At 45.0% G+C, this 15,043-nt stretch overlaps 1 protein-coding gene across 1 annotated transcript; it reads left to right on the forward strand.

Moving 5' to 3' along the window:
- Positions 1-4,899: 4,899 nt before the first annotated feature.
- LOC136489757 (ethylene-responsive transcription factor CRF1-like) lies at positions 4,900-9,697 on the forward strand. The gene is made up of 3 exons (XM_066486313.1): positions 4,900-5,088; positions 5,440-5,457; positions 8,978-9,697. Exons 1-3 carry the CDS (start codon positions 4,900-4,902, stop codon positions 9,695-9,697), a joined length of 927 nt encoding a protein of 308 aa, XP_066342410.1.
- The last annotated feature ends 5,346 nt before the right edge of the window (positions 9,698-15,043 follow it).

Below are 15,043 nucleotides of genomic sequence, written 5' to 3' on the forward strand. Positions count from 1 at the left end.
AGTCTCAATGGTAGTTTTAAATAACTTTAATTCTCATTAATTGCTATCATACGTCGGCATATTTGCTGAGTTGGTAGAGTATTAATGAGGAGGAGAGAGGAGATGAGAGTTTCATCAGGATCAAACATCTTTCATGGTTATGTGCATAATGATTACATTATTAACAATAATCTAACTATCTTTACATGCATCAACAATGAGGGCTTCATTGTGATCAAGCCGTACGTAAGCAGGTTCGTCACTCTCTTGAAGGATAGGTAGGGGTACGTTCACCCTAAATAGAGGTATTTCCTGATAGCCCCTGTAGTCTTCTTCGTCCGTCACTCCATCGACACCGACAATCTTCCTTTTCCCTTCTAGGACTACTTTTAGCCTTCCTTTTGTCTTGTTGTCCCTTGCATAGAAGACTTGCATAACATCTCTTGCAAGGATGAAGGGGTCGTCTCTGTATGTGGTCTTAGTGAGATCAACGGTAGTGAACCCTTCGCTGTCAGTGTTGATTTCCTCGAGCCAGACCCACTGGTAGCGAAAAAGAGCTGCCTTCAACGGACCGTAGGCTAGCTCCCATATCTCCTCTACAAAACCATAGTATGTCGCCTGCACGTTGCCATTTTCATCGTGAGCATAAAAACGAACACCATAATTTTGGTATGTGCTCTTTCCATCTTGTTTTTTTGTGTAAAATGTGAATCCATTGATCTCATACCCTTAGTACTTAAGATATGTACTTGAAGGTCCCTTGGCTAAGGCATCCAGTTGATTACCCAACTTTATTCCAAGCAAGCGACATCGCAACTAGTGGACAAATTCCTCCTTATGTTTTTTTATCCAGCCAAGGCTGTGACCTGCTTAGATATCGAGTTTGTAGCGATTGCCTGTGCTCATCAATGTATGGCATCACACCCTCGGCTTGTTGGAGAACAGCGAACTGTGCCTGTCTGAAAGAAACAGGGTCGTATACTATAATAGATTTCTCCCCAATCGTTCCTTTACCATGTAGTCTTCCCTCGTGATGAGATTCTGGAACTCCGACCCTTTTGATGTCCAGATAATATGTGTAGAACTCAATGGCCTCCTCCGTTGACCATCCTTGAACGATGCCCCCTTCTGGCCTGAATCTGTTCCTAACATATCTCCTGAGAACTTTCATCAATCTTTCAAAAGGAAATATCTGATGCAGGTACATTGGGCCAAGGGCTCTAATTTGGTCAACAAGATGAATGAGCAGATGCAATGAGATATCAAAGTATGTCGGTGGGAAATGCATCTCAAGCCTAACGATAGTGTTGTCTATGTCCCGCTATAGCTGCTCTAGCATGGACACATCAATGACCTTTTTTGAGATCGCGTTGAAGAACGAGCAAACCTTCATGATTAGGGCGCGGACCTTTGGGGGGAGGATACCACGCAGGGCAATAGGGAACAACTGAGTCATAATGACATGACAGTCATGGGCCTTCATAGGGACATAGTTGAACTTGAGTTCTCTCGTGTTCACTAGCCTCTTCGGGTTCGCACAGTAGCCCGTTGGGACTTTAAGTTCATTGAAGAAAGAAATAAGCGCACGCTTTTCTTCCTTCTTCAATGTCCATGATGCAACCAAAAGTTCGAACTGGCCATTCTCTAGCTCCACGGGATGTAGCTCCTTCCTGATTCCCAAGTGTTGCATGTCCAGGCATGTGGCTAGTGAATCCTTCGATGTCCTCCTGGTGTCCATCAAGGTGTTAAGAGTGTTAGCGCACACGTTTTTAGTGATGTGCATGGGATCAAGACAGTGGCGTACACTCAGAAATGGCCAGTAAGGTAGTTTCTAGAAAACCATTTTTTTCTTCCAAACGCTCCCATCAGGCGCTGCAACTGCATTGTCCCTCTTTCTAAGGACAACCTCTAGTTTGTTGAGTTCTCGAAGTGTCGCAGGCCCGTCTTGATATTTTGGTGCTACGCGTTTCTCAATAGTACCGTTGAAATCTTTTTTGTTCCTACGGTAAGGGTGATCCTTAGGTAGGAACCTATGGTGTCCCATATAAACTATCTTTGAGTTATTTGGCAGATTTACCGCATCGGTGTCGTCCAAGCACTCGACACATCTAGTATAGCCTTTTGTCTTCTCTCCGGACAACGAAACTCGACCTGGTAGTTCGGTGATTGTAGCGATAAATACTCCCTTAATCATGATATGTTCCTTTTTGTACTCGTCCCAAACATACGGCACACCCTTTTCAAAGATCTCCACTAGTTCATCGATTACTGGTTCCAGAAACACATCGATGTCATTTCTAGGTTGTCTCGACCCTTGGATTAGTAGTGGCATCTGGATGTACGATCGCTTCATACAGACCCAAGGTGGAAGGTTGTATATACAGAGCATCACTAGCCAGGTGCTATGATTGCTTCTAACCTAGTCGAAAGGATTCATCCCATCTGTGCTCAAAGCAAACCAAAGGTGTCTTACCTCTCAACCGATGTCCTTATAGAACATAGTATTGACAGTCCTCCAGTCATGCCCATCGGTGGGGTACCTCATCATTGTATCTTTCTTACGCTCTTCACCATGCCAACACAACAGTTTGGCTGACTTTGCACATGCAAACAACCTATGCACTCGGGGAGCTATAGGGAAATACAAAACGACCTTTATGGGACCTCCTCTGGTCTTGGTACCCTCATCTGACGGCCCTTCCTTGTACCATGGAGCTTCACACTTAGGGCACTTGTCCAAGTCTTTGTATTTTTCTCCATGGTATAATATGCAATCATTGGAACACGCATGAATTTTTTCAACCTCGAGGTCGATGGGGCAGATCATTTGCTTGGCCAAGTATGTTTTTTCTGGCAACTCATTTTTTTCTGGGAGCATTTTCCTTATTATACCTAACAACTGATCGAAACCTTTATGGCTCAATCTGTTTGTCGATTTGAACTCTAACAGCATGATGTCAGCTTTCAGTTTGCTCATTGGACAATCTCTATACAATGGTGTTTTGCCATCTTGTCTCATTTTCTCTAACTTTCTTGGCTATCTTTCACTAAGACATCCGGTCTCTACATTACGTAGCAGCTGAGAAATTGCATCGTTATCCTCAGTGTCGTCAGCTAGCGTGTTCCTAAACACATTATTAACTGTGGCCATAGGTTTCGTGTTGACACCGGGTTCCTCATCAACATCGTAGATGGCTATGTCAGGCATGTCCACATCATTATCATTTTCCTGCAGAACATTCACACCAGCCTCGCCATACATAATCCATATCGTATAGTTTGGTATGAACCCCCTGGTAATCAAGTGCGATCGTATAGACTCAATTTGACGAAAGTTCATTTGATTCTTGCAATCTTTGCATGGGCAGAAGACAGGGTTCCTATTCCCAGCATAGGCTTCGGCATCGGTGATAAACTGGCTGACGCCATGCATGTACCGTTTATCCGTTCGGGGCAGATGCATCCACTATCGATCCATCTCTACACAAAAAAATAATGAGACAGTAATTACAAAGAATTAATAAGAAATCGAGCTTCATGAACAACAATTGTATCTCGAAAGTACTATTTTTGGAAAATATTATTGTACACTAATTATTGGAAAATTAAAATTGATAGCCCCGGCCCTGTAAATTGAAAATAGTAGCAAAAAATAATTATTGCACAATATTGAAGAACAACTATTCTACTCTACTTCTAAGAACTAATTATAGCATCACATACTAACAATGATGATCTTGACCACCCTGGAATAATTAGCTAGAAATTTAAATGTGTTCATAGACACTAACCTTTTGGATGATGGATTCACCACAATTTGAGTCTTGCACAAATGTCCAATTGGAAAAGTGCTCTCTAGAATAGAGAAAGAACTAGAATGAGAATCAAGCAATGTAGCCATCAAAACGAAGCTAACTAAGCAACAAAATCAAAGGAGTGGATGTTTGTTACTAACCTTAAAGCAAAAAGATCAAGCCATTTTTCAAAATCCAAGCGCTAACTTTATGGTGAAGAGCAGCCGCAACAATGGAGGGAAGGGCACAAACATGCGCCTCTGTTCTCGGGATGAAAGAGAGGAGGAAGAAGAGGACGGCTAAAGCATTTTTGTGATTTAGGCTTATCATCGTCGGTTCTTGGTTAGAATCGACAGTGATAGAGACAAATCACTGTTAGTTTGTGGCTAGAACTGGCAGTGATAAGTGGCCGTCAAAACATTACCGGTTCCAAGCCACAAACTGGCAGCAATGTGGTGCTTCACTACCGGTTTTAGTCCAGCCTCAATCATTTTTTTATTTTCAAGCTCATAACTAGCAGTGAAGGTACATCACTGTCGATTCTCACAAATCCGACAGTGATGAGGCTAGCAGTGATGTCCAAATTTGACGTAGTGTATGTTAACGTTACCACCTGTTATTAATTAAGAATAGGTAAAGTTTCTTTAGAAGTACTAATTAGCACGTCAATGGGCTAGCTTGCTGCTATCGGCAGAAGATAGTATCCCGCCCAGCTGAGTTGGCGATAAGTATGTCAGTACCAAGTTGCATAGCGTGGTCCATCCGGATGGGGCACGAACCGGCTAGCTTGTAATTTATTGGCATCCACTTGTTGGAGGGCCATACACATTACTAGTACCCGGCCGAAACTGTGGCAAACCGCCTCCCCATCAGGTTTCAGCATTTCATTCATTCATGATACCGCTTTGACGCTACTACAGAAGAATATACCATCACTCAGCACTCAGCAGTCCTATATAAGTGGCCAGCCACCTCTACGCTGCCGTCCACCAACACGGCACCTCTACGCTGCCGTCCACCAACAGGGTTCGTTAGACTGTGAAGTAGCTAACGAACCCTGTTTCAATCACAGTCTAGTCGTCACTCACTCCCTCCCCCTCTGCCGGCAGCGAGCTTGCATAGCAAGATGTGCGGCATAACCAGGGCGCCGGGTGGGCACTTCGTCACGCCGCGTCACGCGAGCGGCAGCAGCAAGCGTCGGACCGCGGCCGACCATGACATGGAGGCCGCATTCCGGGACTCGGACGAGGACTCGGAGCAAGACACGGTTACGAAGAAGCAGCGAAAGGTGGCGTTCGGGTTCGCCGCCCCCGCTGTAACAGAACCGACCAAATTATAAGAACGTAAGTACAAAAACAATCACCAAGGCGATCAAATTCCTGTACTTAAGCTCCCATAATCCCGGTAGTCCGGAAATCACGAAGGATTTCAACCAACTCTCGACATACAAACCAAGACCGTAGTGATTCAACACAACACATCATTCGTTACAACATTTCACAAGTGGCACTCGGATTACATCCATCAGAGTTCAAATAGATTATTACAAACTAAGTTCACATTTGCGGAAGCAACATAGTTTAGTACATAACTTTATAGTTCAAATACATTGCCAGATCTTAGTCATGTCCCACAAAAGCATCTTCAGGTACGAGAACTAGGAGAGACCGCGCCCAACGGACTAGTCTTCATCCCCAGCCGGGAGAAGGCAATACTTGCAGCAACCAAAGTAGAACTGGTCATCTGCAACAGGTGGGAGATAAACCCTGAGTACGAGAAGGTACTCAGCTAGACTTACCCGTCAAAACCAGAAATAAAGGACACCAAGGGTCATGCAAGGCTTATGAGGTGGGCTAGCTGGATATAATTGCATAAAAGAGCTTATGAATATAGTAACCAATTTAAACTTTGCATCAAGTTTATCATCATTTACCTGTCCACTAGATTTGCACCTGTACTAGAGCACTCACTTATTAGGAGCAAATAATATTAACCATAGCAGGTATAATAAGGTTGTCATCATCATATCATCATTTCTGAACCATTATGTTATTTAGTGTATCTACTTTGGAGATAAGCCCGTCAAGTTCTCACTAACCAGGAGAGACGGCGACTCGAATTGAATTACAACTCAGCTGAGGGGGTAATCCTAACTCTCACCCTGGCATACTTTGCAAGGGTAGCCGTGGGTCACCTTCGTAACAACTCAGGAACCAAATTCGCGGGTTCGATCAGCGCCAGCACTCTCAAGGATTACCCTTCTGCCAGGACGATCAAGACTTTTAACTCACCTGCCCTTGGACTCACGCCTACGGCTCCCTTCCGAGGCGCACTTTATACTTATCGACTCCCGGCCTGAGGTGAGCTACTCGGCTTCGTGGTCGGTCTTCAGACACGGCCATCTAAGAGAGAGGCATGCGTTCAACATGAACAGGAAAGGCTCCAAGATTCAGTCCTTAAGCGACACAGACGGAGTCACTACAAACCGGCAAGCCTCCGCCCGGTCTTCATTTCAAATTAAGACAGGTTCTTTTCCACGATAGCAAATATAGCCAACCGTGCCATATTTATGTCCCTATATCTCGCAGGTGACAGGAAATCACCTGACTTCTACCACGTTTAAGCAGGGCTAAGCACTACACGAACCTGAGCTACATAGGATTCAGGGTATCAATATCTGAACAAGGATTGGATAACCAATGCAGCAAGTGTTTGCATCCAACACCTAAACTTAATGCAACAATATATATATGTCACCATTAATACTTTAACTGCATTTCGGAAAATTAGGAGGCTTAATATGCTCCGGGGCTTGCCTTTCACAAAGTTGCACGGACGGTGATCCGGGCACTCAACGGCGACCTCGTCTGGCACTTCTCCTGAGGGCTACACCTCCTGAACCTCTGGTGTTGGCTGCTGCTGCTCCCCGCTGGGTTCCTCGAATTCCAGTAGTGTCACAACTTCCGGTACACCTATTGCATGCCGATGCACAAGATAAATATCATGGATGCATAAGGAATGACATGATGCTCATGATGAATGAATCACAGTAAGTGTTTAACGAAAATATCACTGGACACTCGTTTACCGATTAAGAATAGCTCTATTGAAATCACTTTAAAACATGTATCTAACTTAACTTGAAGAACAAGATCAACTTACCTGACTTGCATAACCTAAGTTAAAGATGCTCATCTTCAGTTAAAGGCCTAACACCTAGGAACATTACCACAAGCTTAGGAAATAGTAAAGGCATACTTAAATCAAAGTTAAGGTTTTACATGCAACGAGTAGTTCCTTAATTCAATCATAACTAGAGTTCTATAAATTCAATTGACTTGCAAGAGGGCATTCTGGAAAGCTTATGAAATTCTCTACAAGTCATTTGTAAACATCAAAGCATGATTCTTATGTTAACCAAATCGAATTCAGGTAAACCTAAAATCTATCTAGAAATAACAGGTTTACTAAATTAATTATTTAGTGATGATGCAAAAGCATAATTGGACCAAACACGGCGGCCTGCGAAGCACGCGCTGGCGTGGCCCAGACTCGACGTGGCCTAGAACTCGCTCCCGCCTGCGCACTTCCGCTGACAAGGGGACCCCGCACGTCAGCAAGACAGACAGGGGAGGAAGAAGGGATGACGGCGTAGCTCGTCACCGGTGACAGCTCCGGTGAGACCATCGGTGCTACGGTGTTCGCCTCACCTGTGCGCATCTAATGGAACCATCTATTGAAGCTATTGCCGCGGCTAAAGGCAATGGCGACGGCCATGGCGGCGCATGGCCACGGCTTGGTCGGCTCCGGCGAGGCCCGACCCCGTAGGGTGCGGCTAGGCTCGGTACGAGCTTTCGGAGTTCACTACCAACCTAAACAAGCAAGGAAGAGGGGATGGGAAGGCCACGGTGGCAGTTGGCCGTGTGGAGCGCCAACTCCGGCGAGGTCTCGCCATGGCGGCGGTGGAAGAAATGACGAATACGCCCTTACCAAGCCTCAAATGACCCGACTGAAAGGTGGGGGTGGTAGAGGAGATCACGGCGAAGCTAGGGGCAAGATGGCCGACGCGTTTTTACAGTGGCGAGCGCGCAAGGCGATGGCGACGCTCGGTCGGAAATGGAGGAGCTGTTGCGCTTGTCGCTACGCGCGGTGGAGGCGAAAGAGATGCAAATGGAGCAGACGACTCGGTCGGGCAGGCGCTGGCTTTCATCTGGAGCTCGGACGCGCAACGTGGAGACGTTGGCCGAGCATGTGCGCCACGTGGCGATCAGCTCCTGAGCCGGTCGGCCACGGCGAGCTCTGTCGGTTTTCTGAAACGTTGATTCAGTGTTCTACGACGACGACTGACAGCGTGAATTCGACGATCCGTAACTCCCAAACGGTGGCGATCTGGTTCATGGTATAGTTAACAAAATTGAAGACCTAAGTGAGTACAACAACTTCGTCAATTGGAGCTCGAGTTGGTTCGGCCTGGTTAGGGAGATACAAGCCTCCAAACATTGGTACATGAAACTGTAAATCAACTCTGGGACTTAGAAAAATTCTAAGTTGAAATCAGCAGGGAAATCTGACTCGTGGGCCTTGTTTGAACATGTTCCACACATTTTCATGAGTTGATCATAAAATAACTTTTGTTCCTTGATAAATTGGCTACAACTTTGGTAAAGAGTGCACAGCCATGCAAGATGTCTAGGTTGGACTTTTGAATCAGTCAAACAGTGTCACTCTATGGGTCATTCAAAGTCAAACCTCCACTTGAGGGCATTTTTGTCATTTTGATCCACATGAACAATGTCCCATCAATTACCCTAAGTGTAGTTAAGGTATATTAGACCATAATCAACCACTTTACACAAGTGCTATACCAATTTTTAATGATCACATGTGATGAAGCAACAAAACCATCAATTTACTCAAATGTTGCAATTCCATGTTTCACATGTTTCATTACTTTTGTTGCAATTTTAACTTGCCACATTCCAACCATGTTGTCATGTTTCAAGGTATGAGAAACTCATGTTGCTTTCACATGTCGCACTACTACCATTCACAAGCAAATCAAGTATGAAACAAACAGAATTGCGAATGTTGCATATGTATGTTTCAGTGAGAATGACATGATGAGATAAATGATACACATGTTTACAAAATGAAATGCACTTTTGTACACCTAAGGTGTTACACCCGCGACCCGGTGCAAGCAGAGGCAGCAGCAGAGGCAACCCAGACAGTACTACGGCGTCCGGCGCCGTCCGGGGGGCAAGTGGGCGGCTGAGGTGCGTGATCCCGTCAGGGGTGTCCGCCTCTGGCTCGGTACTTTCGCCACCGTCGAGGAAGCGGCGTGCGCCTACGACCACGCGGCACGCGACCTCCGCGGCGACAGAGCCAAGGTCAACTTCCCGTCCGCCGCCACGGCGCGCACTGCCAGGCGCTCCGTCGCCAATGCAGCGCCGTGCGTCCAGCTCGTGGACAAGGACGACGACGACGACAGCGTTCTCGGTCGACAATGCGCGCCGTCCGACTACATGGAGGCCCACCACCAAGGCGGCGACGCGGCGATCTCCAGAGGCTGCGGCTGCAGCGCCTTGCCAGACTTCTCGTGGCAGGGCATGTCCGCGGCCGACGACGGCGCGGTGGTCTTGGACTTCCGCGTCGAGCTCGGCGGCGGCGCCCGGACAGACACAGACCCCCAGGAAGAAGAAGCCGTGGGAAACGATGTGGCGCAGGGGCCGTCCGATGATCCTGCCGACATGCTGTTCGACGCTTTCATGTTCGGCGACCAGTTGTTTAGCTCCTTCGACGGCGCCGTGTACGAGCCTGCCGCGTTGGAGATGGACACCCTGTTGCTGTTGGGCAGCGACGCCGTGTTTTGCAACGACGGCGGGGGGCTCTGGAGCTTCGACGACGGCAGCGTGTGCTATTAATTAAGCCCATGTTTAGTTCGCGAAATTTGGATTTTGGGCTACCATAGCACCTTCGTTTTTATTTGGTAAATAGTGTCCAAACATTGACTAATTAGGCTTAAAACGTTCGTCTCGCAATTTCCCACCAAACTGTGCAATTAGTTTTTCTTTTCGTCTACATTTAATGCTCCATGCAAAGGCCGCAAACATTCGATCTGATAGGTACTGTAGCAACTTTTTAGATTTTAGAGTCCAACTAAACACGGGCTAATACTACTAAAATAGTACTAGTACTACAGGGGGCAGCTTTCCTTCTTCCTCGCGCTTGGTGTACTGTTTTTCTCCCAGTAAGAAGGGACTAGTTTTCCTTTTGGTCCCTCGTCCCGCACTGCACACCCCCACCTATCCACTGTACTACAAATGCTCTCCATGCCATCATTAAGAAGCAAAGCCATGTGTTTAATCGTCTAATCTGTGAGTTGTTAACATCTGAATGAATTTACTCCTCAGTCGTTAATCACTTGAAGTCGCAATTGCAATGCGCCACCCGTGTCCGGCGCAGCTGCGAAGAGGGCAGGGCGGCTGGACATGGCCTGTGAGTGAATCTGTCATGCCCCATGGCTGGGAGGACGAGCTCCTCGTCTGCGTGGCGTTTGCCTGCGATTGTGTGACATACAGGGGCTGTTTGGTTCCTGACCGCTGCCAGCCATGCAGGCTGTGGCGCCGCCACAGGAGTTTTTTTCTCGACCGTACCATGAAGCACGTTTTTTACTTAACGAAAGAAGAATGTTTTGAGGCTTACACTGATCCGGTAATCCCGGGATTACCAGAATCTACACAAACTATAAAACAAGAGAAACAGAGCTTACTAACTTACAGAATTGTGCTTACGAAACTAAACTGTTTTGCGACAAATTGCGCATCCGACGCAGGTGTCTGTAGCCTGCTAAATCCCAAAGCTTGCATTCTTCTTCGACGGTTTGTAGGCAACTTTCTTGATTTCTGAACTTTTTCCTGAATGTCCTTTGATTTTTTTTCCTTCCAGAATATCCACCAGAAGCAAGGATCGTTTTTTGGCGACAAATGAACCTGTCCAATCACCGACAGCGTCCAAGCGCAAACCACCCTACTCAACACACAAGAGACCAACAGGTGGTCAATTTCTTCAGGCGCCTGGTCACAGAGGATACAGGATTCTTGAGTCCCGAAGGCCGTGTGTAACACCCTAAAATTTGCCTCTTTTGAAAATATGATTAAAATAATTTATTTATGAATTTTTGTGCACATGAAATATAGGAAAATAAAATGTTTTCATTAAATTAAAATTCATCATAAGCTAGCAACATGTTTGAACATACATGCCCTTGCATTTGATTTATTTGTTTGAGTGGTTTTGATTAAAAATTTAAAATGGTTTAAATTACTTTTGCAAATGAAATTAAAAAAAGGCTTTGAAGTAAAAGAAAATTTGAAAATAAAATAATTTAAAAGTTGTAAGATTTATTTTTGGAAAACTTACCAAAATTTCACATTTTTCTTTGATCTGAAAAGTATATAGGAAATAATATTTGAACTTGATTTGATTCTTAATTGAAATTGGTTTTGAAATAGGAAATAGAAAAGGATTTGAAAAAAAGAAATGGGAAAAAACGCGTCATCCTTAGGCCCGGCCTGTTTCTCTCCTGCGGCCCAGCTCTCTTCCTCCCGATCATGCGGCCCAGCTTCCCTCTCCTCAATTTCCCTGCATGGCCCAGCAGTGAGCAGCAGCCCAGCCGGGCCATCCCCTCTTCCTCCTTTCACTGACAGGTAGGCCTCGTCCGTCAGGCCTTTCTCCCACCTATCATCGCCGCTCCGGACTCCACCGCTAGGACTCCGCGTCGTTTCCGCCGTGTCCGGTGCCATGCCGCCCAAGCTGTGCCAGCCCCATAAATAGAGAGCTTCCGCGCCATGCCGTCTACCCCGCGCCCTATCTAGCACCGCCCTTGCCCCGAGCTAGCCAGCGTCGCCACCTGGATCCTACCGGGAGGAGCCAACATCGCCGAGCCGATTGGACGCCCCTCTGTCACGGTAAGCTTGTTCCCGATATTTGCGTTGAAGTCGCGAGCATGCCTAACCCCTTAATTTCCTCTTTCTCGCTTTGTGTCGCCCTGCACTGCTACGCCGTCGCTCCACCGCCGCCATAGCTCGCCGCCAACTCACTTTGCTCGTCTATAGCCGCTGCAAGTTGTCGAGTTGAGTTCGTCACCTCCCAATCTATCTCCCAGAGCTCAATTAGAGTCCAATTTAGCCCCCGCCTTTTTCCCCAAATACTCCATCGATGAATCGACATCGCCGACGAGAAATCTCGCCGTCGGCCTTATTGTTCTGGCTATTTGTTCTCCAAATGCCCTCTCTGATCTAATCCGGGCCCTCCAATCTAGATTTAACGGCTGATATGGCTTGATACCCCTTCGCATGACTTAATTCATAAGTGCCCCTCGGTTTCTTCAAAATAGAACCCACGGTCCATTACGTATTGGATAGATGACGCCTTCTTCTTTTAAAAGCATATTTTTGTTTGGTTGACTTGAAAAAAAATGTTTTCAGTTATTTAGGCCTTGTTTAGCTGGCGAATTTTTTTGGGAAATTGTACTGTAGCACTTTCGTTGTTATTTGGCAATTAGTGTCCAATCATAGTCTAATTAGGCTTAAAAGATTCATCTCATGAATTTCGTCTAAACTGTGTAATTAGTTTTATTTTTTATTTATATTTAATGCTTCATGCATGCGTCCAAAGATTCGATGTGACGGGAAATCTTAAAAAAATTTGCAAAATTTTGGGAACTAAACACCACCTTACAGTTTTGCCCCTAGAATTATTTAGGCTATAACTTTGTCGTTTTAACTCTGATTTGACCCGTTCAACTTGCGTTAGATTCATATTTATGTTGTCTACGTGTTCATACTATTGTTAAGTATGTTTTCAACTTTTAAAATTTGTGATTTGATTTAATCTATTATTTTATTAAAGAAAATCTTGTTTATTCATATCTGCTACGTTTTAGCTCCATTTTGACCTGTTCAAGTTGTGCTAGATTCATTACAACGAGATCTACATGTTAGTAATAATGTTTATCATATCACTATTTCTAAAATTTTATGGTTTAAACTCTAACTTGAATAATAATTATGCAACTGGATTTTATAAGTAAAATATAATTTGTTTTACTTTAGTTTTATAATTCAAATCTAAATTTGATTTAATTCAATTTATATATGCTTTTATATAGTTAAAACACATGAAGCTTATAGTTTTATATTTTCTCTTAAGGTTAGATCTTGCGGTAGTTGTATCTTTTTAAATTGTAGCTCCGATTAGAGTGCTTCTTGCGACTGTGTGTTCGTAGCGATGTGTAGAATCGTGTTTCAAACTCTTACTTATTTTTTTATGATTGGTGTACTATTCTGATTTAGTTCTATTGTTTACTTCATGTATGACTGCATAAATGCTTGTGTGGTGCTTTATTATCATGTCCAGTCAGTGAGATATACGTGGTGATTAAGAAGAAGAAGAAGAAGAAGAACGTTGAAGATTAAAGCTTACCAAAGGATCGGTGTTTTAAGGCAAGTATAGCATAGGATCTTCCTTGTTGTCCTATACACCTTTAATCATTTAATTCATAATGTATGTGTCTACCTTGACTACCACTAAGGATTTTCTAGTACTTTATTACCTTGTACCTTGTTACCTATGGGGCATTGCATTGGGTAGCATGATGCTAGTGCTCAAACTAAAGTCATGATCTTGTAACTTGACTAATGGTATAAGCAATAAATGTTTAAAAGATACTTTTTAGCAACACGGAACAAGGGGGCTAGAGCATTGGGCTATTTTATGGTGCTCTAGATTTCTCTCCCTAAGGATTTATCTATATGTGATCATCCGGGACTTACAGTATAACTGTGAGGGCTATATGGCTCTGGCTTTAGCTTAGTATGAGGACCTTTTCTAGCTTGTTAGTGGTTACCTTTATTGGCGTAAGAATGGATTGCTGAATCGGGTATAGTGTGACCTCTATCCCCTTGTGTATAGGCTGTGCATCAATGTGCCATTGGGGAGGGGGACTCTACATCTGTTTGCCGAGTGAATCTAATGGCCCTAACTTGTTAGACGAACCTTTGAAATGCTACATAGTGAACCCTGCCGACCTTCCTTGATAGTGGGTCAAGAGGCTGATCACTTCGGACGAATAGGTAAATCATGACTCATAGTGAAAGTGTACAACATCTGCAGAGTGTAAAACCGGTATATCAGCCGTGCTCACGGTCACGAGCGGCCTTGAAACCCTTATGGAATAGATGATGAACATAGATGCTCACTAATGATTACTGTTTATGCTATTCATTATTCATGTTTACCTGGTCATGTGTTTATATGGGCTTGTGATAATCTTGCTGCTACTCATATGCTAAATTTATGACAATTAAAGGCTAATCGTAGTTAAAACAGTGTCATCCTTTTGAGCCTCATGAACCCCATGTTATATTTGTTGAGTACGACATATACTTACGCTTGCTTTACTTTTTAAATATTTGGAAAATCCCGGATGGGTATCAGATTGCTAGAGTTTGGAGGAATTAGGCTTGTGCTCAACCAGTCAGTTGTCCCTGTGGAATTGAAGTCTTCATCCGAGGATTGGAGTTTACTTTCCACTGTTTGCTGTCTAAGGTTATATTCTTTATACTAAGTACGTTATATATTGAGCATTGTCTATTGACATTATCCTTATTTGTAGCTAGGGTTAGTTGGATACACACCACCATAATTTTCACGATTTTGAAATACGCCATTACTATTCGCCTAACTAGGTTGGTGCCATTACAATTTCACAAGAGTTTGAAATACGCCACTATCTACGCCTGAGACCGTCGTGGACGCACTATTTAGGCGTACATGAAGCTGCTGTATTTCCATATGGCCACTTCTGCCCTTCACGCCACGTGAAAGGATAAGCCCCGACCCCACGACGCGCGACGCCCGCGACGCGTCCTTTCTGTTCGCCATCCCCGACTCCGCATTCCTCACTCCCTTCCCCAACCCAATCCCTAACCCTAGAACTCAAGAGCGATGGCGAGGCGGCTGGCGGCGGCGGCGGCGGACTTGGTCTCTGGCGAAGGAGTGGGGCTCCATGATCTAATGAAGGTCAAGTGGGCTGTGGCGGCGGTCCAGTAGGCAGCGATGTTTGTTGCGCCAACGGCGGCGGCGACCGAGGTCGCCGGCGGCTCAGCTGCGGACGGCTCTAGGTATGCTGTTTCGAAGCATCACCCATACTCACTGATTATTTCTAGTGTTCCAATTCAGCCATGACTGCTTTGTTATCCTTTGTT

Source organism: Miscanthus floridulus, chromosome 10 (genome assembly GCF_019320115.1).
Source record: "Miscanthus floridulus cultivar M001 chromosome 10, ASM1932011v1, whole genome shotgun sequence".
NCBI classification, from domain to species: Eukaryota; Viridiplantae; Streptophyta; class Magnoliopsida; order Poales; family Poaceae; genus Miscanthus; species Miscanthus floridulus.

Excerpts from the sequence above, each read along its gene's own strand:
- LOC136489757 (XM_066486313.1), top strand. The coding sequence starts at position 4,900 with ATGTGCGGCATAACCAGGGCGCCGGGTGGGCACTTCGTCACGCCGCGT.